Consider the following 24165-nt stretch of genomic DNA (forward strand, 5'->3'; position numbering starts at 1 on the left):
GACCAGAGCTTTGTTTTCTCAAACCACCTACGCTCCGGTTGTTGACCCTGGAAGTATTATAAGTAGGTTTTAACACATGTTTTGTCTAGAAAGCATATAATACATATATGAAATCGGAAACCAATAACATGAAGTGTAACATTTTCTTTTTGGCATCCATTTCTGACGCGAAAAAAGGGTGAAAAAAATTAACAGCACCTTTTGTTTCACCGCGACCTACCCTAGTGTCTCAAAACGCACGTTTAGAATTCCTAAGTGGCACATTCGTAAATATATGGGTACACAGATGTTTCCTTTTATAATCTGTCTGTCTGCTTCTCTGTTACTCACTCAGACAACAACTTTGATAGTAGAGCCCAAACACACACAAATGGCGTCTTCTCTACCTACATTCTCCAGAGCCTTGCCTTCCTCATCAAGCAAAACTTCTCCCTCCTTCATTCCCTTCCGATCTCCTTCCCTCAAAATCACCAGTTCCGCTTCCTTCCTCCCGTCATCTATCTCCCTCTCTTCACGTCGCGCATCCTTCATCATCCCACGTGCCACTGCCTCTTCCTCCGAGGGATCCGACTCGCTAGCCAAAACCACCTTCCACGGTCTATGCTTCGTCTTGAAAGACAACATAGACACCGACCAGATCATCCCAGCAGACAAAGCATGCATCTTCCCTTCCAACCAGCAAGAGCGTGACGAGATCGGCTCTAACGCCCTCTCCGGTCTACCAGACTCCCACAAACCCCGCTTCGTTGAGCCAGGAGAGATCAAATCTAAATACTCCATCATAGTCGCCGGTGAGAACTTTGGTTGCGGGTCGTCACGTGAACATGCTCCTGTCTGTCTAGGAGCAGCAGGAGCTAAAGCCGTTGTTGCTCAGACTTACGCAAGGATCTTTTTCCGTAACTCGGTGGCTACGGGAGAGGTGTTTCCCCTCGAGTCAGAGGTTAGAGTCTGCGACGAGTGTACGACAGGAGACACGGTGACGATCGAGCTGAGGGATAGTGGTGGTTTACTGACTAATCACACGACTGGTAAGCAGTATAAGCTGAAGGCGATTGGTGATGCAGGACCGGTTATTGATGCTGGTGGTATCTTTGCTTATGCGAGGAAGGTGGGAATGATTCCTTCTCCATCAGTAGCTTAACTATCTTCATAATTTAATATTGATGTGTGTTCTTCCACGTTGTTATTGTTGTTGTTGTTTTATGTAATGAATAAGAAATCTAAAGGCAAGAAGAAAACATGTTCCAAGAAAATGATTGAGAAACAATGTGTTTCAACTGATCACATGTGAAAATGGGGTTGTTTGATGTTAAAATGATGTAAGATTTTTTTTTTGAAAGCAAATGATATAAGATTGTTACCCTTGTGTTTGTATAAACTTATTACTATTTAGTATATGGTAAATTGAATGATAACTGAAGACTTTATTTTGTAGTTTTTATTGTTGTATATATTTTATTTTCTTTTTAATCTTTAAAAATATTTCTTTAGAAAAATAAAAACGAGAACTAACAAAAAAAAAAGTTGTGGAAACAGTATATTTTATATGAGATTTACTAAAGTGTTTAAATAGTAATTGGAAAATAAATTCTGTAAATGTTATAAAAACATTTTTACATTCCAACTAATCATGCACTTGAATAAAGTAACTGATATATTTTGTGTAATCGAAACCGGTTATGTTAAGTAATTTGAATAAATTAAGTTTGTTATCGGTTATCTTGACCGGTTTAACAAATTGGTATTGAAAAGAAAACCGTTTTAAAACAAGACATAGCTAAACCTAAACTTGCAAACTCTTTAAAACGCCGCTGCTCTTCTACATTGTCTGAACACTCGAAGAAAAAAAAAAAAAAAAAAAGACATGGCAACCACAGAGGTAAAACCCTCCGCCGCTAAAAACCCTAAAAAGACTCGGAACCCATCCCTGGGTCCGAAGAAAGATCTGAAGAAGAAGAAGAATAAGACTAAGAAGTCAAAAGCCCTCGCCTTTGACAACACGGTCGAAAGAAACGACCAGAGCGACGGCGAGGAACAACAACCTGTATCGGCTTCTGAACAGCTAAGCTTCTTCTTAAAGCAGCTTGATTCCGCCATTGGTGTCCGTGTCTCTCCTTTAGAGCTTGATCCCATTAAAGGTTTGTCTTTTTATTATATATATATACACACACTGGTTAAGTAAGGTTCTTATGAGTATTGTTGATTGCAGACAAGTGTGTAGTTGAGTTATCTCAAAAGTTGGATCAGAATGTAAGCAACTTGGGAGAGCATATTAAGATGGCTTATGGATCTTCCTGGAGAGAGACTCTTTGCGAAGGAGAGGCTATTGAAGGGAAAGTCGATCCCGGAAACCCATCTGTTCTCGTTGTTAGCTCCTCTGCTCTGAGATCTTTGGAACTTATAAGGTATCGTTGTGAATTTTTATGATCTTTTTGTATCCGTTATTGTTTGATTGAATACAATGGTGCTTATTAGTCTAGCCGTTTCTTTTTTTTCAAATGTATAGGGGTTTGCATTCACTTACTAAGCAGTGTCCAGCTTTGAAGTTGTTCTCAAAGCATTTGAAGGTTGAGGAACAGGTAGTTCTCTATTCTTACAAGAATTTGTCTTTAGAGAAATCTAATTAATGCATATAGAGAACATAGATTATATAGTTTTTGCTAACTGATGTGAGCTTATTTGTTCTGATTTTCTATTATTGTGGATGCATATTTTTTTTTTTTTGCATTTTGTGAAATTTTGGGATATGATGACAAAAATACGAAATATCTAAGGCTTATGCTCTGCAGATAAAAATGTATTTGCACGTCAGTCTGATCCCATTATAGATTTACATAATGAGTTAATGCAATACTCATGTAATTCATCTCTTCATTTGTTCCATGTTGATACTCTGGGAAGTGATGATAAGATATATCGATATGTCAGAGGCACACATTGCAATGCTGAACAACATATTTGCACGTCAGTCTGATCCCATTATGATCTACACCTCATTGTTGTTGTAGCATAGATTAGTGTCATTCATTCCTCTTTTGTTTTTGTATTTCTTTCGTGTTAAAGAGTTTGGGAAGTGATGATAAGATATATCCATATGTCAGAGGCACATGCAATGCTGAACTACATATTTGCACGTCAGTCTGATCCCATTTGCAGCCATCATTTTTGTCGTAGCATAAAAGCTTCATGCATATATTCATGTTATGCATCCCTCTTTTCTTGAGTCTGGGAAATGATGATAAGATATCGATATTTCATAGGCATATGCAATGCTGAACCAAAATATTTTGCACGTCAGTCTGACCCCAGACCCACATCATATCATTTCTTTTTATATGAATGTTTCTTTTCTACCATTGGGATATGATGATAAAACAAAACGAAAGATGTTGATGGCACCTTTTGCCACTGAAACAATCTTTATTTTGCACGTCAGTCTGATCCTATTTTTACTTTTCTTTAACATCATTGGCTCGCAAGTCACTCTATTCTTGTTGGTTGTGTTTGGAAGCAATGGCTCTCTACTGATTTGTTCTTCATGAAAGTCTCTTTTAAAAATGTATCAAAATAGTTGTTTGTGCTCTCATTTGCTGTTGTAGATTTTCTCAGTGTCATTGTTATATTAAAATTGATTTTCATTGCTGGTGTGCAGGTGTCTCTGTTGAAAAAACGAGTTAATATTGGGAGCGGCACACCGAGCAGAATAAAAAAGCTGATCGACATAGAGGCATTAGGGCTTTCACGTTTAGATATGATTGTGCTTGACATGGACACAGATGTCAAGGGATTTTCCTTATTCACTTTGCCCCAAGTCAGGTTTGTCTCTCCAGCTCTTTACTCTCATCATCAACTCCAACTTCATTTTAATTTTTGATTTAGAATTCTGAAAAAAAAAAATATCTTGAAATTTTTTTGCAGAGATGAGTTTTGGGATTTGTATAAGACATGCTTCCACCGGAGAGTGCTAGAAGGAAGTCTACGTATCTGTCTGTATGGTCCAAAGCCATCAGCTCCAAAGCTTAAGAACAATAAGAAACAGAGACAAAACGAGCATTGAGCAATGGCAGATTCTACTCCAATTTTGATATATTTAACTCGTTTTGCTATGTGATTCGTCTTTCTACCATACGAAGTGAATTTATTGTTAATTAGTGTTCTTGTGAGAAATACAGTGTTCTGTTAATTAGTGTTCTTTTGGCCTAAAGTAAGATTCACTGAAAAAGAAGATACACACAAAGTCAAATCAATTGAAAAATATACTCTTTAGATTAACAGAAATACAGTATGTAAATCAATTGAAGAAGATTTTGTATCTACTTCCATTTCCCAAATGTGTGTGTGGAGATTGTGGGTTTCTCCAATAGATGGTGGGGAAGAAGATCCCATGAATACAGAAAATAGTGGAATCACCACCCATTGAGCTTCTAGACGTTTGACTTTTAGAACATTCCATTAAACAAAAAAAAAGGGTGATGCATAATGATCCCATTATGACATACTTTTAAGATAATGTAGATTTCTCATAGTTTGGTCTTTAAAGACTGAACAGTGTTCTGAGGTAATTTTGTTGCTTGTGACACCCAGATTTCATGATTAGTCCAAATTTTTGTTATGATTATCAATAAAATATAATAGGTTGAATATGTCAACTAAACTAATTTATGGCCTAATGGGGTTCATGATCCTATTTTTCCTAATGATTATTATTGTTTGTCAACTCTGTGATTTCATAGTGAAAAGACAAATAATTTATAGTCAACCCGTGGTTAAGAATTGGATGTGGTTTTGGTTTCTTCCGTATCTTATGTCTATCGATATATGTTTAAACGTATGATGACGAGAGGATGACACTTTGACATGGAATTACATATTTTGTTAATTAAATTGTAGTTTGCTATCAAATCCTATATGATTACATCCCACACTTCTATATCCCACATTTATTAGAAAATACAGTATCATTAATATAGCTGGAGATAATGATTTAACAACCACAAAATACGGGACTCGTAATTTAATGGCTTGTGTTACGATTCGAAAAGATAGTATGTATAGACTATAGACAACCTCTAAATCTCTCATTTAACCAAAAAGGAACAATTTTATATTATACAATACAACTAGATCATGACCCGCGCGCCTGCGCGGATTTATCTTTTGATTCATATATTTTATATACATGTTGTATATTATTTGAGATTTATAATATAAAAAAGTTATAATGATCCGGAACCAAAAAATTGACCCAAACAAAAAAAAAAAATCAAATACCTACTTAGATCTAAATGTTGAGAACTCGAAGAACTCATACCTGAAATGAACATATTTATACCCGATCCAGTGAGCTAAATTTCAAACATAATATCTTTTGTTATATTTTTAATTCATTTTTTGGGTTAGTGAGATTTACTATTTATTCAGAAGATTTTTGGCTAATTTAATGGTATATATTCGTAAGTTTCTTTTTTCTAAACAGGAAAAAAAAATTTGGGTCTTGATTAAATTTATCTTATATAACAAATTGCTACTATAAATAATTTTTATAAAAACTAATTTGTAATAGTAATATCATTTTTGTTATAAATTAGTATATCATGGTTTATAGGTTCAAAATATAGAGTTAGTCGTCTTCGTAGTATTACTAATATTGTTAGATGCAAGTTAATGAATACATATAATATATTGTATTATTAGTAATCTGTCGTATAGTATTATATGTTAGTAGATGTATTATTAATAATCTATCTTATAGTATAATATGCTAGTGGATGTATCTAGCTTATAGTAAAATATATGTAATAACATGCGTAATAGATATAACAATAAGGTAAGAAGTAAAAAACTATGGTAATGGTTGATATTAATTATTTATAAAAAGACATGTCTAATAATAAGTAGCTTAATATAGCATTAATTACATAAGGTCCAACTTTAAAATCTACCTAGAAGAAGTTGTAATGTTTCTGTTTTAATAAGATAGATTGAAAACTAGATATAGAAGAAGGCCCCTTTCATATTTTAGGTAGCCAACTAGCAAAACAGAAACGAGCAAGTGTGTAATATCTGGCTGTTCTAAAGTCGCTAATTAGTGTCCGTTTCTTTACAATAATGACCATTTTATGTAAGCACACGTATTGCTTAGGCGTATTTTATGTCACATTTGTTGGGATTAGCTTGAATAGCTATGGATAGTTATGTAGGAACTGACAAGTGATAATACTCCATTTACTTTTCGGTTCGATTTCTACTTCATTAATTAACTATCACACACTGATGCCACAAAAAGTAATAGCCAGTAGTCACACTAAAATCCATCAAAACATATTCTTTTATTATTAAAACAGTAATTTTTAAATAGTGGTCAATTAGAATATCTCTAATATATTACTCCATATTTTACTTCAAAATAGTGCAACACCACAATGAAATAGATTTTTACTCTAATGTATTATTTCACTTTTTACTCCAAAATACTACTTTAAATTTCTATTTTATTTTATTAATAATTGTAAATAATACCTTATATTTTTAAAATTTTACCTACTAACTCTAAGTATTTTATGTCTACAAAAATTGCTGTAAAATATAATTTATTTGAATCAAACATTTTATTATAAAAATGCAGAAATCATTAACATAAAATAAAAGGCAACATATAAGTTAGTTCAATAATAACCATTATAATATTTTGCTCACAAATGATCAACTAATGCATTGTGTAATGAAAAATGAGCTTCTTTATTTTTGATATTCATAAATCAAGCATTATAATAGTTTTTTGTGATTTGAATTCCACACAAGATCCAAATATGTGTGCATATATTAAGCTCAGTAAGTGCAAATAATATCAAAGCGAAATGTTAAATCACAAGATCAACAAGCTTTCTCAGTCTTCTCCGTTTGGGCAATATTTCACCAGTCTTATCGGTTCCGAAAACGATTTGCAAGATTATTAAATCATTTATTTTATGTGATCTTTATTTTATATTATTTATTTTTAATAATACTATGCAATTTTATCTAAAATTATTAAATAATTGAATATTTTTTTCATGCTGTTGCATCATTTTTAACATAAAATTATTTAAATAAAAAATTAAAAATTTAAATGACTATTTCATAAATAAAAAAATTTCAATTCTAAAATTGAGTAATGAGTAAAATTACTCCATAAATAGAATAACCTTAAACAATACTCTATTGTGGTGTTGAAAATGGAATAGGATTGGAAAAAGTTTTACTCCAAAATGATGTTTTGGAGTAGCAAATAGAGTATTGTTGGAAATAATCTTATGAAAGGTATATATGGATACTTTTGAAATATAATTAAAAGCTGCATACTGTAGAAAATAATATATTTTTTGGTATAAAATGTTGTTTGATGATGTAATTATATATTAGAAAATATATTATCAATGACAATGAGTTTAATTATCTTTTTTTCTGTCAGGATTCCAATGGGTTTGTCTATATGACGGTTAAGAAATTAGTTTACATATTTACTGAATTAGTTGTGTACTGATTTGTCCCAAAAAAGAGTTGGTACTGGTACATCGAAAATACGTAGTAAAATAAATACAATATACAGTAGATCCAGTTCAAATAAATATACAGTTGATCCTCTAAGTCATTTAAATGATCATGTTCAAATTTTCCTCTGCAAGTAAAAAATCATGATACTAAAATAAATGTATAGCTCTCAAAACCGTTTTTATAAAAAATGTATGTAATGAAAGCAGAAATGAGCATAATATCTAGTCTATAAGAAAATAAAATTATGGAATTTTGAAAATATAAGAAAAGACGATAACTACTCCCTAGTTTCATACTTAGCTAGATTTGACAAGGTGATCAAAACACTTAAGATTGTGCGTCTAATGATCTTTCAGCAAAACTTTTTGTTGGTTTTTCTTACCCAAAAATGTAAAAACGAAAAAGCAATTCGATTATCTTTTTCCTCTTGCAATTCGATTATCTTTCCTTTTTTTTGTTCTGATTATCTATCTTATTAAAACAGAAACATTATGTTGGATCTAACATTTATTTTGTAAGTTTTTAAATTAAATACATCTTTATATTTTATAGTTAAACATACATTAAATCACTAATGTTCCTTTTTTTATACTATTATCCATGTTTCCAAACAATATACTTATTTCTTTATAATACTATCAATGTTTCCAAACAATATACTTATTTCTTTATACTACTATCAATGTTTCCAAACAATATATTTTTTATACTACTATCAATGTTTCCAAATAATACAATAATTAATCTTAGTTATTTTATATCTATCATTTTCTTTTTTAAAATTTTGTAGAAACGTCATAATTTCATAAATTGCAAATAGTGAACTTTAAAATTTCGATTATAGATTACAAATTATGAAACTATTACAATTTAAATCTAATTAGATTACATATCGGTCATCCATCAGTTCAATCGGTTAGTCTCGGGTTTTAGTGATTTTTTAATATGAATATTTTAAAAACATAAATTGATTGTCAGATCTCCGGATTAACCAGTATAATCACAATCGGGTTGAATTTAAAAATACTGATTAAAATACAAAAATATTTTAAATACACACTCTTTAAAAATTACCAAAATATTTGTTAAATTATTAGTAAAATTTTTCATCGTAAAATATCCCGCGCTTCAAAAGCGCGGGTCAAAATCTAGTTATCTTTTAAAAAGAGTAAAAAACAGTCATTCTGATGATGACCAAATCATTTTCATTTGATTTACATCGATAGTGACAACCTAATCTCAAGTATCATGATGTAAGCATGAGTCACTTAAATTTATTTATATCGTATATGTTTCTGTCATATACTATTAAATATCAATTAGCTACACTATTTTTAAATGCGAACCCAGTCTTCATATAGATAGACATAAACCAGGTTCCTAGAATTTAAAGGCAGAGAGAGAGTAAACCTCTGACTTCTCTCTACAACACAAACAGCCGTGAGATCTGCTTCCGGCCGGCGGGTTCGGCTCTCGCCGCCGCCGGTCCGGCCCCTGTCCTCAATAGTCTTTAAGATTTCTAGGTTTGTGATCTAGTTTATGTATTGGTTTTGTCTCGGCTTTAGTTATAAATTTTTCAGACGGCGCCTCGTTTTTGGTGGTGGTCGTTCTTTAAGCTTCCGGCTACACACCTTCTCTTCCGGTGGTGGTCCGGCTTTGACTCTGGGGAGCGATGGTTTTGTTACCATAGGCTTCGCCGGCTTAGTGATTCCGGGAGGAGAGGCTTTCAGGTTTCGATGTGTTACTGTGGTGTGGTTCGACGGCTTGATGACTGGAGATCTCAGCGACAGACGTTTTGAGAATCTCCGGTGTCAGAGATCAAGCGTTGAATGGGTTCGGTGAAGGCTCGGGATTTTGAGGCCCGTGCTTGGGGGTATGGAGAATCGGAGAAGACTTCGACGCTGTGTCGATTAAGCTCTCCGGTGAAGTTCTTAGGGCTGCAGAGAGGTGGTGCAGTTCGGTTTCCGGCGGTTCCGACGCCGAGTGGTCGTTAGGCGGTGATTGCTTTCCGCGTGGTGAAGATGACGTGACGCGTGTCTCTTCGTTTGGTGAGGATATCACACGTGCGTCGACATGTGTCAAGTGGCTTGTCGTTTGGGCTTGTTGTAGTGTGAAGCCCATTTCTTATGTTTTCCCGGATCTGGGTTTGGGCTTTGTTTTAGTATACTTGGTTTGTGGGTCTGTACTTTTTGGCTTCGGCCCATTAATAAAATAAATATTAGATGACAAAAAAAAAAAAAAAAAAAAAAAAAAAAAAAAACATAAACAGGTTCCTACATCCCAAATTTTGGTGACGTCAAGGTTGCGTATGTGTCTATGTATGCAAAAGGACACGTGTCACGTCCCTAAGTTGGCACTAGAAGTCTAGAGCTCATCTTCATTTTGTTAACTTTTGAACTGGTCTTCGAGGTTAATCCATATTTTTATAAAACGTATTAATTTTGGGGATTACCTGAAAGTGTCAAATGAGATTGGCTAAAGTAGACTTACTAACTCTAAAAGTTACTCTACGTTGTCTTATTCATTAGCTTAAAGTATAGTACGTTTTATTCTATTTATAAACATATGAACTTTTTACTTTCTGTACTACTGAATCTACAAAAATTTATACAGTAGTGTAATCTGAACTCAATACAGATATACCGAAATTGTGAACAAAATCTAGTTTTTTTAATTAATAAAATTATAATGAAAAAAAAAAAAATTATAATGAAAATTTCGTTTTTGTTGAAAAACATATTTGAAAATAGTTTAAACTGAAGGAATAAGATCCAATATCAATTTCGTTTGTTTAAAATAAGATAATTCAAAAGCCAAATTGGGAGCAAGATATGGATTAGAAAAAAACGTATAAGACGTCAGAGCTTGAATCACAGTGACGGGAGCATGACACAATGCAAATCAGCGGTCTGGTTCCACACAATACGGCTGTGTAAGCTTTTTGAAGCCCATCAGGGTCCACAAACATTTAAAAGCCGTCACTCTATAAATACGCACACATTATCACAACACCAAAATACACAACCAAAATTCATCTTAACGAGAACACAAGTTAAGAAGAATAAAAAGAGAACCACGTTTAGTTTGTAGTATATGAGAGCTGCTTTAAACAGAGCAAATCTTCTTGGAGGGTTGTTTTCATTCAGAAACGTTAAATCGATGTCGTCGTCGTCTTCTTCTCAAAACTTTGTATCAAGATCTGTAATCAAGAAAGTCTTCGCTAAGCTTCAGAAAGAAGGCGATGGAGCGGTCGTTAGACGTGGCATTTCCAGGTTCTTTATTTTTTTCTTCTTCTTAGGCAAGTTAATGATTTATCATTTATCAAGTCTTATAAATCTTCTCTTGTTGTGTAAATTCAGGAGTGAGCAGAAGTTATTAGATCCGTTCTTGATGCTTGATGAATTCTCCGGTATATTCTCAGAAACAGCCATTTTAATATTTTAAATTATTTTATCCATTAAATAAAGACAGTCATTTGTTTATTGGTGATTCTTTAATTATGTTTTACTCTTGTGATTTTTCTTTGGAGCAGTTTCTCCTCCAGCTGGATTCCCAGATCATCCTCACAGAGGTCAAATCACTTATATAAAGAAACTGTTACATTACATATACATATAAAGAGATCACATATACACGTTACATTACATATAAAGAAATTTAGAAAATGATTTTATGTAATGTCTCTAACATTAACATTCTTGGTGAATATTATGGTGAACAGGTTTTGAAACTGTTACATACGTCCTAGAGGTAAAACAAACATCTTTTAGTTATTTTTTTCACTAATTATCTTCTTCTTCTAACATTTTTCTTTGTAGGGAGGAATCACTCATCAAGATTTCAAAGGCCATAAGGGCACAATATATGCTGGTGATGTTCAGGTGAAAAATAAAACATAATTAAGTGTTTAAGCATTCATAACCCAAAAACCATTTAAAAAAAAACTAAAAAGATTCTAAATATGTATATTTTACAGTGGATGACTGCAGGAAGAGGAATCATTCACTCTGAAATGCCTGAAGAAGAAGTTAACAAAGGTTTACAACTTTGGATCAATCTGTCATCTAACGAGAAAATGTAACAGAAAACCCACTAGCTAATTAGACTTTTTTATTAGGAGTTTCTAAACCGGATAATTAACTCTCTAGTTTTGATTCCGACAGGATAGAGCCAAACTACCAAGAACTGTCGATTTCAGACATACCAAAAGCAGAAGAAAACGGTGTTCAAGTCAAAGTAATAGCAGGAGAATCAATGGGAGTTCAATCCCCTGTTTACACAAGAACACCAACAATGTTCCTCGATTTCACTCTCGATCCAGGAGCTCAGTTCCACCAGAACGTTCCTGAATCTTGGAATGCGTTTGCTTACGTTCTTGAAAGCGGTGAAGGCGGAGCTGTTTTCGGCTCACCAAACGCGTCCCCTGTTTCACCACACAATGTTTTAGTGTTCGGACAAGGAAATGACGGTGTTAGCGTGTGGAACAAGTCAGCTTCCAAGAAATTGCGGTTTGTGTTAATTGCTGGAGAACCAATAGGTGAGCCGGTGGTTCAGTACGGTCCGTTCGTGATGAATACTCAAGCTGAGATTGATATGACCATTGAAGATTATCACTATGGTAAAAATGGCTTCGAAATGGCAAAGTATTGGAGGTCACAATGATAGATACTAATAATAATCAATGTTTTAATTATTGTTTTCATACTTGTTTTTATCTTATGTGTGTTTTGAATGGGACAATAATAAAGTTTAAAACCCAGTTTCTTTTGCTAAGTATGTGGGTGGGAACCCATTAAATCTAAGGCTGACTTTGTTTTTAGTTCTAACCGTAGTGGTCGTTATTATGCTTTTCCACAATCTAAGTTTAAATATTGACATGAAGAATGCGTAACGCACTTTGTCAAATGTGAAATGGACATAGACGAAACAATTGTTAAATACCAAACGCGTATTAACACGTCGAAGTGACAATGTGACATGAACATGATTGTAATCAACTTTAACATATACTATTAAATTTGGTTGCGAAGTTCGGTTACTGCATTCTGAACTTCTGGTGATTATTATGTGTGGACGGAATGAATACATTGACAAACAACATTGCTTCATCGAGAACTACTACTACTTTTTCAAAGATTCAGCTCTTCAATTGTGAGTATAACTTAACACCATAATCAAACATCAAAATGCAATCTGTATTATTTATATTCAACATTACGGTGATAAAGAGTGAAAGCAAGGAATATACCACTACATTGATTCAACCGCCACATTTTACCATATATAGTTCTTCTTTCTTTTATTTAGATTTATCAGAGCATCTCCAAGGTTTCACTCTATTTTTTACTCTAAAATAGAGTGATTCTATAATAGAGATGGAGTTTGCTCCAATGGTACTCTATTTTAGAGTAAAAAATAAAGTGATGAACAAAAAAAAAACAACTTACTCTATATTTGGAGTAAACTTATTTTTCATTCTATTATAGAGTGAGAAATAGAATACCATTAAAGCATTTTCTTTCTCTAAACTCTATTTTAGAGTGAAAAATAGAGTGGAGTTGGAAATGCTCTAACTGAACAAAAGAAAAAAAATATATATTTTCTTCGTTTTTGTTTAGATAACAAATTTGCAGTGCAAATGTAAATAAAACCATTGTGCGTTGATCTTCATAAAGCAATTCAATGTGAATGTAAGCAGAATTTCATATATGAATTTCATAATGTATGTAACTATAACTCAAAATTCAATGTAATGTAGCTATAATTTTATAATTTATAATATTTGTAAATTTGCCAGGCAACCAAACTAAAAAGAACAATAGGAAAAATACCAAAACTGATTTTTTAACACACAGTTTACAAAGAAGAAGAAGTAGAAATGAGAACATAAACTTATACATTGACCAAACTTCTTTTTTTGCTTACATTTCTTCTGTATCTGTAATGTAACAAAGAAACTCAAAACACAAACCTTTCTCTTTTTTTTGCTTTAAGCTTTTTCAATCGAGAACCAAAAAGAATGTATCTGTCTTTTGACTAGTATATAAGTTACACCGGCGAACACACCACCAAAAACCAACCAACCAACCCCTCAGGACAAAGAGAAAACCGGTTACAGACAAACGCTTGCTTACCTCGAACAGCAAGAAAATGTCTTTGTCCCTTCACTCTCGTTCTTGACCAAGCTAACCCGGTTCCCGGTTGGTTCCTCTTTGTAAGAATCAGAGTTGAGCTGCTTCCGACTCATGTTGCTATAGATGTCGCGGATAACCATCTCGAAAGCCGTGCTTACATTGGTGGAGTCAAGCGCTGATGTCTCCATGAAAAACAAACCTTGAGACTCTGCAAGGCTCTTGCCTTCCTCGATGCTCACCGCTCTTATGCTCTCGAGATCACACTTGTTCCCAATCAGCATCTTCGCTACTGTTGTATCAGAGTGAGCTGCAACAAGAAAAGAAGACACTTTTGACTTCAACTTGAATCAAAGTCAACATACATCTTCAGATCTAAAGATTCTCACTATCACATCATCAAAGCTATGAATCTAAAATTCACTTAAAAATTGAAACTTTCAATCGAAACCTAAACTCAATTTGCAGATCACACTCAAAGATTGAAACTTTCAATAGAATTTATACAGATCTCAACTCAAAGATTGAAACTTTGAATCAAAATCAAGACTCAATTTGCAGATCTCACTCTAAAGATTGAAACTTTGAATCGAAAAAACAGAGGAGGGAGGGAGGGAAACGTACTGTTGAGCTCATCGAGCCAGCGACCGACGTTCTCGAAGGTAGAGGTGCGGGTGATGTCGTAGACGACGAGAGCTCCGACGGCGCCGCGGTAATAGGCGGAGGTGACGGCGCGGAAGCGTTCTTGGCCGGCGGTGTCCCAAATCTGAGCTTTGACCTCTTTGCCGTCGATGAGCATGCTCTGAGTCTGGAACTCGACGCCGATGGTGGCTTTAGAGTTGGGGTTGAACTCGTTGCGAGCGTAGCGGGTGAGGAGATTGGACTTTCCGACGGCGGAGTCTCCGATGATGACGATCTTGAAGAGGTACTCTTCGCATCTCTCGTCGTCCGACATGTCTACTACCACTTGTTTCCTCTTTTACTCTCTCTCTGCTCTGTAATAAACGCTTTGTTCAGACAGAGAGAGAGAGGAGAGAGAGATTTAATTTAAGATTATATGAAGTGTTTATTTGCCTTTATTGTAGGCTGTTTATGAGGCGCACTAATAAATGTTGTCTCACTTTCCATCATAATATGAGCTGGTTCCAAGGCTAATGTGAAGCCTTGTAATAAGGACTTTACCGCAATGGTTTTTGGGCTTATACATATGCTAGTGTTTGGATAAATATGTTTGTATGGAGTTTACATGAGTGAATTACATATAGGTTGATCAAGGTTACTAATATATAATCCACAGGAATGGATGAGTCATCTCAAGGGTTTTTACTTGTGAGATTCTGTCTTATGCACTGCTAACCTTTCCTTCCAGTTTAAAGCTCGTTAGGGCAGCTCTAGTTGCAATATGATCTCTTAAGACAATTGTATTCCTGTTAGGCTAAGATTAGATTATTTGAGAGACATAAATAGTTATGAATCTTATATATAATGAGCTATCTAGTATGTGTGAGTACTACTATCACACAGATGAAAATCTCAAATAGAAGTTTATGTTCTAAGTTAAAATTAACAAAGTTTGTTTTATTGGTTAAGTTTGATTGGTCGAATTAATTGAAGTTGTTGTAAGTTGTCACTACGGTGACGACTTTGAGAACGTGTCAAAACCAGACTTCATTAATAGACTGACCACCATCACTTTCTTTGGACCTCCAAAATCACAAGTATATATCACTAAAAACCTTTTGTTGCTCTAATTTCTGTCTTTGGATTGATACATTAATCTCTTTTTCTTCTATACTTTCTTGGATCATGCTTGGAAACACATATCATTTCATCATCGCTTCTTGCATGCCCCACAAGTGCATCTCTCCATCCCCCTTTTCAGCGACTACACATAACAAATAACCAACGAAGATTAAACATTAACTCATCAAATATTTACATGTCCGCGATATTGTACAAACTCTATCTATGTTTTGATATCTCGTTTTCGAATTGTGTGGCTTTTGGTGGACGGAAGTGCTACTCGAGTATTTCTTCATAGACTATGTCAGTAAGACCATAGCATGTTGAATATATACATGAGAACTCGGAATCAAAGGTTATCCTTAAACATGCACAGACTATAAGGTGTTGATATAGCGTATATATATAATATACAGAACCATCTATTTGTCTGTGGACGTCGTAGAGCATGATTCTCTTAACTCAGAGGAGTCTATATATTTTATTAAAACTATAACAAATGTACGCAAGGTACGCACCTCTACTTGGTGTTGCAGACCTTTGATATGCTCAACAGCCAAATCCAACATATCTGCATAGCTCGTTTGCTGCAAAAAGAAAAAGAAGAAGAATCTTTCAATATATTTTAGCTATATAATCTTCTTAACTACACCTTAGTTACATAAACATTTTATTAGTTACATAAACATTTTAATCCATATGCCTCACTTTGTCCATATTGGGCACCAGTTCTTGTAGCTTCTTCAGCTTCCCGCTTATTCTCGTTCTTCTCTCCTATACACAAAACTTGTTCATACTCTTGTTTTCTTTCGTATCACACTTAAAATGATTATATGTTTACTTATCTAGTAATAATAATATCAAAACAATATAACACAACTAACCCTTTCAGCAATGCTGCGCGGGTGAGTAGCACAGCCACGCTTGGCCCTAGCCCTACAAGGCACCGAATCCTCTGGTATGTTCATCATACTCTCCATCCTCGCCACTTCCAGAGACGTTTGCGGCATACTAAACTAAAGAATCAGACCCATAACACGCCAACAAAATAAGATACCACGTACATTAATATCCAAAAACATCATTTTATAAACATTTTGTTAGCAAAGGAATAGCTTGTGAAGAAATATGCATAAATCAATCTTAATCATACTCTAAGCTATTTATATGTATAACATAAAAACCGTTCAACATACATTTCTACTGATATTTATTTCAAACTGAAATCCTATTGTAATTGGTCTTATGAATTTTAATTTATGTTATAACTTTCATATTATATGTATTACACAAAAGCAACAACACAGTATAGTGACATTTATTAACATACAACTTGTAAAATCATACATAGATCAATCATAAACTTTCTCCAAACTTCCACAAACTACAATACAAAAGAACAAAACCACTCAACTTTTAGCATATGCATGTTCTCCCCTTTATCTTAGAGATTCCAATAACTATGGAACTTTATTGCATATAAAGTTAATGTACTCAGCAATCATACAACATAATTAGTAACCCCAAAATTAAAGAAATACCTGCGTTTCTAAGGTGAAAAAGTCGGTGGTCTTGGACCGTTTTCCGGGTTCATCAATGGTGAAACTGATATGAGAAGACGAGTTGTCCCAGTTGTTGTGATCATTTCCAAAAGTCATACTCGTCGATGCGACACCTTTTACAGCCGTCGCAGCCGCTTCCACCTCTGTGATTCGTGGTAGAGAGCTACGCTCTTGATGACTACTACTACTACCGCCGGAAAATCTCAGCTCCGGCTTCAACCTCGACGGCCCTCTCTCTCCTCCTCCGCCGTATCCTCCGTTTGGCCGGCCTAGAGAAAAACCGTTTCGCTCTTCCATCAACAAAATTAGACCCAAAGAGAAATAAAGAGATGTAATGTAATGTAGGGTTATAACTTGTAATAATCTCAGTATATTTTATACAAAAGAGAAGAGAATGGGTCTTGCTCGAGACTCGAGGACTCCTTCCTTTGTCTCCACTTAGATTTTATTTATCTCCAATTCGATAGAGAATAACAATTCATCACCAAATAATCTTATAAAAATTCACTATTCTAATTCCAATTATTATTTATAAACAAATTATAAAGTACTGTAGATGCGTATATAAAAATGCAAGAGGGGTAAGTTTTCTTGGGGATCGCACATGGATTACAGTGGAAAATAAACCAGACGGGTGCAATGAACAGAAGCTCAAGTTGCACAAAAGTAGTATAAATTATTACTTGCAACGAACAAGTAGGCGTATCCAAAAATAGAAACAGTGACTATGATGAAGCCATGTCAGCAAGGTCGGCCTCGAGGCTGCTTTGTCAGAAGAAAAGGAGCAAGTGGGATGGGTATAATATTGCCAAGTGGACTATACTTTTAGTTATTTTTGCAATGATTCGTTTTTTAACATATACTTTTGGCAAGTGCATGTTTTATAATCCATGCTATTTGCATTAAATTGCATTTTCAAAATATACAACTTGCACTTCCTGGAAATACGTGTTAAATTATTCATGCATGTATAGTGTATTTCAGAAGTTTTATATATTTTGTTCCCCAACCACTATAATACAAAATTTTAATGTTCTAAATTTTTATGTGAATTTAGCACGTAAAACAGATGCTTTATGAGCCTTAGCCCAAGACCAGTTCTGTATATATTTATGTACAAAAAGAATCGAGTATGGTTTTCCATAGAGAAAATGAAAGAGAGATGTGTGAAGAAAATCTATTGATATATAGATGGATAATGGATTAACCATATCAACCAAACAAATAGCGTATAGGTAGATATTTTGGGAGCAAATGTGACTTCGAGTTTCAATGAAGTTAGTGGTCGATATTATATTTGTTAATTAATTAGAAAACAAAAGTCGTATCCTTTTATATGTGGAGGGAAACTAGTTGACAAATTAAAGTCGTCGAAATAAATTCAAGGTTTGGATTGCATGAATTCCAAATTACGTGCAAGATTGATTTATATACCTACTCGTTTGTCAATAAAATAACAGACTCCTTCAGTTTCTTCAAATCGTGTGTTTATAGTGTTCTGTCTACGTGAGTTGTAAATGTAAGAAACGCAAGAGGTTACCGTTGGGATCAGTGGGAAGATGCTGGTCATAGAATCCAGCCGGGGAGCTTCTATGTCTGAACAACGGAGACGAAGAAGAAGCCCCGGGATCGAATCCGATGGTAGACGGATCTCCGGATGAGAAGTAATCACCGAGACCAACGACGTTGGGATTGTGCTGCTGCCGCGGCGGCGGCGGAGGATTATATTGGGTTTGAGAGCCGAGGGAGGAGAAATCACGGGTAGCTCCAGCGGCTGAGTCATATCCATTGTTGTCGGCATCGCCGCCGTCTGGAACGGTGGACTTGGAGGAGGAAGAAGGGTACATAGTTTGCTTTTTTGCCGGAAAAGAAAAACCCACAAAAGTTAATCTGATATTTAGAGAAAAATCTTAAGGTGAGTATTTAAGAGAGAGATTAGGAATAGTTAATCTTGATTAATATAATAATGCAAGAAGGATACTAAATATAGTTAGGGATCGTTAAGTAATGAATTAAAAATAAAGGGGGCAAAATTAGAGAGAAGGCTTGTGTGTGGTGTGGTCTGTGCTGAGTGGGTGCTTGTCCGCTTGCCCAAGAGAGAGTCTCCTCTACTCACGGGTCCGTCAACGCACGTGTATCTCACGTGGTTGCAGATGGAGGTTTTGACGTTCTTTAGGTTTCAATTAATTGTGAAGATGTTGGTTGGACTTGGAGATGTAGATTAAATATTTGGGTTTATTTATTTGGTAAATGTAATGTAGAAGATTTTATTCTAAAAAACGATAATTGGTAATGAAGAAGACAGTCTACAGTTGAAACTTCATAAATTATTCTATACTATTAAAGCAGATGCATTTTTATGAATCTGTCTTTAAAATTTCCAAGTAATTACAAAATTTGCCGGTATTTTTTTCCAGCATTATTTGCAACCAATCAAAAATCATTATTTTACAATTACATTAAAAAATATTTAATATAATTCAATTTTTAGCTTTTAAAAATTTTATTTCCTAAATGTTTGCACCATATCTTTCCAAAAAATATTTCGCATTATTAATTATTTGAAAGCATTTATTAAATGAAACTTCAAAATAAAATCAAGTTGAAATAACAAATGATTAAATTAACAAAATCATAATACGGGTCTGAATTATCTTAACTCCTTAAAAAATAGTTTCATTTAAAATAAAAAGTAAGTCACATAAACTAAATTTAATAAATTATAGAAAATGTTTTGAAAAGCACAAATGAATTTTTCAATACAAGAGTGTTGAAGATATTAAATATTTTTTATTAAATTAAAAAATCAGTGTAAAATAAGTTTAACTTCGGTTTAAATAAATAAAATTATATTACGGGTTAGAATTATTTAGAGTCTTCTAAAATTTAGTCATATTTAAAATAACAAAATAAGTCATATAAGTAAATTTAAGATAAATTCCATAAAAAGTTAAAATATATAATTTATCAAAAATCATAATTTTATTACGTAAAATAATCTTCCAACAAAAAATATATCCGCCCTTTTTAAGGGCGAGTCAAAATCTAGTATTGATTAAATTAATAAACATGATAATTAATATTTATCTAGGATCAAAATAATTTGATAACATAATAAAATAATATTTTTTTGAATTTTTTTAATGTAAACATATATATGGTACCAGTATAGAAAAAGAATAATCATTTTTTATAAAAAAAATATTTACACTGAACTTTATCTTTAATTTTTGATCTTTATAAAAATATATTGATGTTATTTTTTCAATTTTACACCTAAATAAATTTATATTTATGATACATATTTTCTATATATCAAATAATCGAATAAGAATAATATGAGATTTATATTTGTAAAATTTAATTAATATATGTACCGTAAAATTAAGTGTTCTATCTTATTTTTACATAAAAACATACTTCCAAATATATAAACTAAAAAGTTATACATTAGTAACTTTATAAATTTGGAAAAATTCTAACATTATTATTTATAGAGTTTTTATTGTAAATAGTAATATTGTAACTATCACTCTAGCATCAATATCATCAGCGACGGTAATATAACCATTTTTTGCTTAATAACTCATATAACTTCATAAGTCGATACATTATTTCTTTCACTTGTGCATATATACATATTCAAATTTCCACAAAAAAAAATATTATTCTGTGTGCGCGATTGATTCCACGGTCACAATTTACGAAGGTCATGAAAACGTTAAATGACAAACAGATTCTGCTTCTAAAGTACTGCGGTTTAATACTATATTTTGTCTAAAAATACATGAAGGGAGTTTTGGACTATACTTGCATGGAATAATACATTTTTTTTTGGTAAAATGTTAAATGCATGGAATAATACATGCTCACGAGTTGTAGATTTATTAACTGATAGGTTACTCAGGATTTAAAGAAAGCTTGGATTTGTAAGAAAAATGTATAGTATATATGCAACATTAATGAAGAATCCTAAAGACTATTTATAGGGTAATATTAAACCCTAGAACGATTTGTTTAGATTAAAAACTCGACAAGTTACAAATGATATGTTCTTAAGATCGGTCTTTAAAGTAGAAGAAAACAATATAAAATTTGATGGTGGATTATATATATATATATATATATATATATATATTGGGTGAATCCATTTGCAGATAATGGAAGCCAACAGTTTTGGAGGTTTAACCTTTAAACTAAGATGCATTGGGTTAATTATCGTCAAGTGGGTCGTTAAGATTCCATTTTGTATTAATGGAGGAAACAACTTACTAGTTGTACTAAATACTTGTACTATATTATGGTTTACAGATAGTCGGAAATTTAAATTAATTGGATAAATAGTCATCTTATTGCTCATGTTCTCGACCACCACATATGATCCAAGACAAAGGATGTCAACAATAAAGATAGACAAAGACCATGACAAAAAATCCATTTAATACATATATACAATTAGGTTTTATTATATTAAAAACTAGACATGTACTTATGATTAAAATATTGTGAACGCCCACAGATTAGGGCAGACCATCGTATTTATTTTCTAAAACATTGATTGGGATTCCATATTTTTGTTTACAATGGGCAAGATTCTGGTTGTATAAGTCTTACAGAAAACAATACCATATTTTCGTATAATCGTTTTTTCTATAGTTGAAAGTAGCTTGACAAAAATGAATAGGGATATTATATCAAACACATCTGAAATGATTTAACTTATTATAAATGCATGGTAAGATAATTTTGATGTTGGATGAATATAGACATACAGTTTGTTCATTAAGATGCTACAGAAAATCTACAAATATATATCCAATAACAATAAAATTTGTATGAATTTTAAATGTAATAAAAACGGCACAAACATAATCAACGAAAATAATTCATCTTCGGCTGAGATTCACAATTATTGATGAACACCGCGAACAACCCAAAATAAAGACTTTGTTGACGCAAAATGATATTTTTAAACATATCAATGTAAAACTCCATATTTTCTTCTAAAATAGAGTAAAAAATTTCTTCCAGAATAGATTAAAAGTGAATATGTAGTAAAAGTACTTCAACTATATTTCATTTTCTATTTTATAATGGAATAATGAACAAATAAAAAATAGTTTACTCTATTTATAGAGTAACTTTCATTATGAAATAGGATATAGAGTTGGATTAGAGTATTTTTTAAATCATATTTACTTTTATTTTATTTTGGAAGAAAATATGGAGTTGAATTGGAGAGGAGCCCAAGATTATTACCATCGCTTACATATCCAACATTATTATACTTTTATTTAATCATACCAAAATAAATAGGCCATATCAGTCCAACTCTTAAGGGAGGTGGATAAAGACCTATACCCTACTTCTTGGGCTGGATACTATTTGTCTTATAGAACTGGACGACCATCTAAATCAAATACTATGTTTCTCCTCTCAAGTTCAAATATTTTTGGCCCATGTGAGTTTTGTTATCATCCATTTTGAATGGGATTTGTAATAAGCAGTTTCTTATTTGCAATGTTCTTTAAAATAGGATAAGAATAAGATAAATATCGTAAAGAAAAACTATTCAACCAAGCCGATCCACCCAAAATTGAAATATTTAGATACACTTATATCTTATATGCCCTCTGTTTTTTCAAATAGTTTTAGTTGAATGCACAAAGATTAAGAAACATATTATTATTTTTATTTTTTTAAATAGTATTTGATATATAAATTAACTATAGTTAAACCAATCATAAATAAATCTATATTATTTGCTTGATCACATTATATCCAATAAAATAAAAAATTACATAGAATAATGAAAACTATTTATATATTTTGAAACATATAAACTTTCCTTAAACTACTTATAATATAAAACGGAGGGAGTATATGTTAGTTAGACTACTTATACCTTTTCTTTTCTTAGTTTATATTCGCTTTTGTGATTTAATTATATGTTTATTTTTTTGGTCAACAATTATATGTTTATCTATACATACTCATATATGTTTGTGTTTGCATCTGTTAAGCGATGTCATTGGTTATTTGATCCAGTCACTTTTCAATTTCATGAGGACAACTATATAGTTCGATAAGCATGAAATCCCGGATACTTTAACGTGATTAACAAAAAAAAAATCCCGAATATGGATGGGTTCTCAGCAATTTCCTTATTGACAATTTATTCAAAAGGTTTGCGTTGAACAAACATGATATCATTTTTAATTGAATATGTAATATCATTTGACTAATGATCACTACCAAATTTTATGTTCCTTGCTACACAATATGAAATAGTTTTATAATAGTAAACTTATCAAGTTAATATATTTTGACATTATTTTGTTTAGTGTTGAAATGTGGGCATTCGGATTATCAAGTCATAAGTGTAAATAAGTCACCTAAAAGATCAAAGTGATAGATGTAAGAAATATACATTATTAATTTTGATGCTCGATGACAAAAAAACACACAAATTTGAATTTTAGATCAATAACATTAATTCATGCGATTGGTATTAGGCCCAATAGTTATAGAAATACTATATATAGTGTGTTAACCTAATTGTTTATTTGACAGAGATACGTTCTCATAAGTTTTACAGAAAAACAAGAGAAGAAAAAATAGAAAAAAGAGACCAAATTACAGAGGTTGAAAGAGAAGAAGAAAAAAGAGGACACCAAAAAGTTTATTCTTCATTGATATGTGTATTTTATCTCCTACACAGTCACATTTATAGTAAGATAAAATTTTTAATGTATGGTTATGTTTTCTCTTGACGAATATAGAAACAATAATGTTATAAAATGTAATTTAATCCCTTGTGCATGTTTGATATTAGCAGATCAATGAGAGTAGTGTTGTCTCTCCAGAGACGCCAGTAAAAAATTGAGTAAACAAATTTATTATGTCTTAAATTGAATATAACAAAAAAATACTGAAACTAATAGGGCAAATGGGATTTCAGTTTAAAGAACATCCTCAAGATTTACTTTGAATGAAAATTAGCTGCAAGCATTAATATATTACTATGAATCGCATATAAATGAGAGTTAGCTAATATAGTATTAGTTGTAATTAGCAAGAAAGCTTCTCTAAGATATTAGCTGCTAAAACGTTTCCAATGTAGAACTCTATTTTTTCATCAAAATGGAGTAAAAGTGAATATGAAGTAAAAATGCTCCAATCTTATTTCATTTTTA

General features: G+C 32.5%; 5 protein-coding genes and 5 non-coding genes across 10 annotated transcripts; 8 read left to right on the forward strand and 2 right to left on the reverse strand.

Moving 5' to 3' along the window:
• The first annotated feature begins 316 nt into the window (after positions 1-316).
• Positions 317-1362, forward strand: LOC108806403 (3-isopropylmalate dehydratase small subunit 2). The gene has a single exon (XM_018578509.2). It carries the CDS (start codon positions 371-373, stop codon positions 1139-1141), a length of 771 nt encoding a protein of 256 aa, XP_018434011.1. The 5' UTR covers positions 317-370; the 3' UTR covers positions 1142-1362.
• A 451-nt stretch (positions 1363-1813) lies between these two features.
• LOC108807360 (uncharacterized) lies at positions 1814-4204 on the forward strand. The gene is made up of 5 exons (XM_018579638.2): positions 1814-2138; positions 2210-2405; positions 2507-2579; positions 3653-3816; positions 3919-4204. The coding sequence occupies exons 1-5, from the start codon at positions 1865-1867 to the stop codon at positions 4055-4057; spliced, it is 846 nt and encodes a 281-aa protein (XP_018435140.1). The 5' UTR covers positions 1814-1864; the 3' UTR covers positions 4058-4204.
• On the forward strand, positions 2739-2824 carry LOC130497285 (small nucleolar RNA Z122). Its single transcript, XR_008936287.1, has one exon. It is a non-coding gene; the product is annotated as a small nucleolar RNA Z122 (small nucleolar RNA).
• On the forward strand, positions 2893-2981 carry LOC130497288 (small nucleolar RNA Z122). Its single transcript, XR_008936290.1, has one exon. It is a non-coding gene; the product is annotated as a small nucleolar RNA Z122 (small nucleolar RNA).
• LOC130497286 (small nucleolar RNA Z122) lies at positions 3066-3151 on the forward strand. Its single transcript, XR_008936288.1, has one exon. It is a non-coding gene; the product is annotated as a small nucleolar RNA Z122 (small nucleolar RNA).
• On the forward strand, positions 3225-3310 carry LOC130497287 (small nucleolar RNA Z122). Its single transcript, XR_008936289.1, has one exon. It is a non-coding gene; the product is annotated as a small nucleolar RNA Z122 (small nucleolar RNA).
• On the forward strand, positions 3356-3448 carry LOC130497289 (small nucleolar RNA Z122). The gene has a single exon (XR_008936291.1). It is a non-coding gene; the product is annotated as a small nucleolar RNA Z122 (small nucleolar RNA).
• A 6338-nt stretch (positions 4205-10542) lies between the features above and the next one.
• On the forward strand, positions 10543-12292 carry LOC108806576 (pirin-like protein 2). The gene is made up of 7 exons (XM_018578727.2): positions 10543-10805; positions 10893-10942; positions 11066-11104; positions 11255-11283; positions 11352-11414; positions 11510-11610; positions 11697-12292. The coding sequence occupies exons 1-7, from the start codon at positions 10627-10629 to the stop codon at positions 12193-12195; spliced, it is 960 nt and encodes a 319-aa protein (XP_018434229.1). The 5' UTR covers positions 10543-10626; the 3' UTR covers positions 12196-12292.
• Positions 12293-13359: 1067 nt separating this feature from the next.
• Positions 13360-14752, reverse strand: LOC108806244 (ras-related protein RABA5c). The gene is made up of 2 exons (XM_018578305.2): positions 14289-14752; positions 13360-13974 (listed from the first exon to the last, which is right to left on the reverse strand). Exons 1-2 carry the CDS (start codon positions 14617-14619, stop codon positions 13664-13666), a joined length of 642 nt encoding a protein of 213 aa, XP_018433807.1. The 5' UTR covers positions 14620-14752; the 3' UTR covers positions 13360-13663.
• Positions 14753-15317: 565 nt separating this feature from the next.
• Positions 15318-19209, reverse strand: LOC108807126 (transcription factor bHLH129). The gene is made up of 6 exons (XM_018579379.2): positions 18510-19209; positions 16949-17238; positions 16292-16423; positions 16116-16181; positions 15926-15994; positions 15318-15549 (listed from the first exon to the last, which is right to left on the reverse strand). Exons 1-6 carry the CDS (start codon positions 18814-18816, stop codon positions 15496-15498), a joined length of 918 nt encoding a protein of 305 aa, XP_018434881.1. The 5' UTR covers positions 18817-19209; the 3' UTR covers positions 15318-15495.
• Between the last annotated feature and the right edge of the window lie 4956 nt (positions 19210-24165).

The sequence above is a fragment of the Raphanus sativus genome, chromosome 6, assembly GCF_000801105.2.
Source record: "Raphanus sativus cultivar WK10039 chromosome 6, ASM80110v3, whole genome shotgun sequence".
Lineage (NCBI taxonomy): Eukaryota > Viridiplantae > Streptophyta > Magnoliopsida > Brassicales > Brassicaceae > Raphanus > Raphanus sativus.

What these genes read in the sequence shown, in the direction of transcription:
- LOC108806403 (XM_018578509.2), top strand. Translation starts at nt 371, where the DNA reads ATGGCGTCTTCTCTACCTACATTCTCCAGAGCCTTGCCTTCCTCATCA.
- LOC108807360 (XM_018579638.2), top strand. Translation starts at nt 1,865, where the DNA reads ATGGCAACCACAGAGGTAAAACCCTCCGCCGCTAAAAACCCTAAAAAG. An exon ending in AGATCTTTGGAACTTATAAG is followed by an intron (nt 2,406 to 2,506) that starts GTATCGTTGTGA and finishes TCAAATGTATAG; the next exon opens with GGGTTTGCATTCACTTACTA. An exon ending in ATTTGAAGGTTGAGGAACAG is followed by an intron (nt 2,580 to 3,652) that starts GTAGTTCTCTAT and finishes GCTGGTGTGCAG; the next exon opens with GTGTCTCTGTTGAAAAAACG.
- LOC108806576 (XM_018578727.2), top strand. Translation starts at nt 10,627, where the DNA reads ATGAGAGCTGCTTTAAACAGAGCAAATCTTCTTGGAGGGTTGTTTTCA. An exon ending in TATATGCTGGTGATGTTCAG is followed by an intron (nt 11,415 to 11,509) that starts GTGAAAAATAAA and finishes TATATTTTACAG; the next exon opens with TGGATGACTGCAGGAAGAGG. An exon ending in CTGTCATCTAACGAGAAAAT is followed by an intron (nt 11,611 to 11,696) that starts GTAACAGAAAAC and finishes TGATTCCGACAG; the next exon opens with GATAGAGCCAAACTACCAAG.
- LOC108806244 (XM_018578305.2), bottom strand. Translation starts at nt 14,619, where the DNA reads ATGTCGGACGACGAGAGATGCGAAGAGTACCTCTTCAAGATCGTCATC. An exon ending in CTGGCTCGATGAGCTCAACA is followed by an intron (nt 13,975 to 14,288) that starts GTACGTTTCCCT and finishes TTCTTGTTGCAG; the next exon opens with CTCACTCTGATACAACAGTA.
- LOC108807126 (XM_018579379.2), bottom strand. Translation starts at nt 18,816, where the DNA reads ATGTACCCTTCTTCCTCCTCCAAGTCCACCGTTCCAGACGGCGGCGAT. An exon ending in TCTTCCCACTGATCCCAACG is followed by an intron (nt 17,239 to 18,509) that starts GTAACCTCTTGC and finishes GTTTTTCTCTAG; the next exon opens with GCCGGCCAAACGGAGGATAC. An exon ending in GTCTGCAACACCAAGTAGAG is followed by an intron (nt 15,550 to 15,925) that starts GTGCGTACCTTG and finishes TGTTATGTGTAG; the next exon opens with TCGCTGAAAAGGGGGATGGA.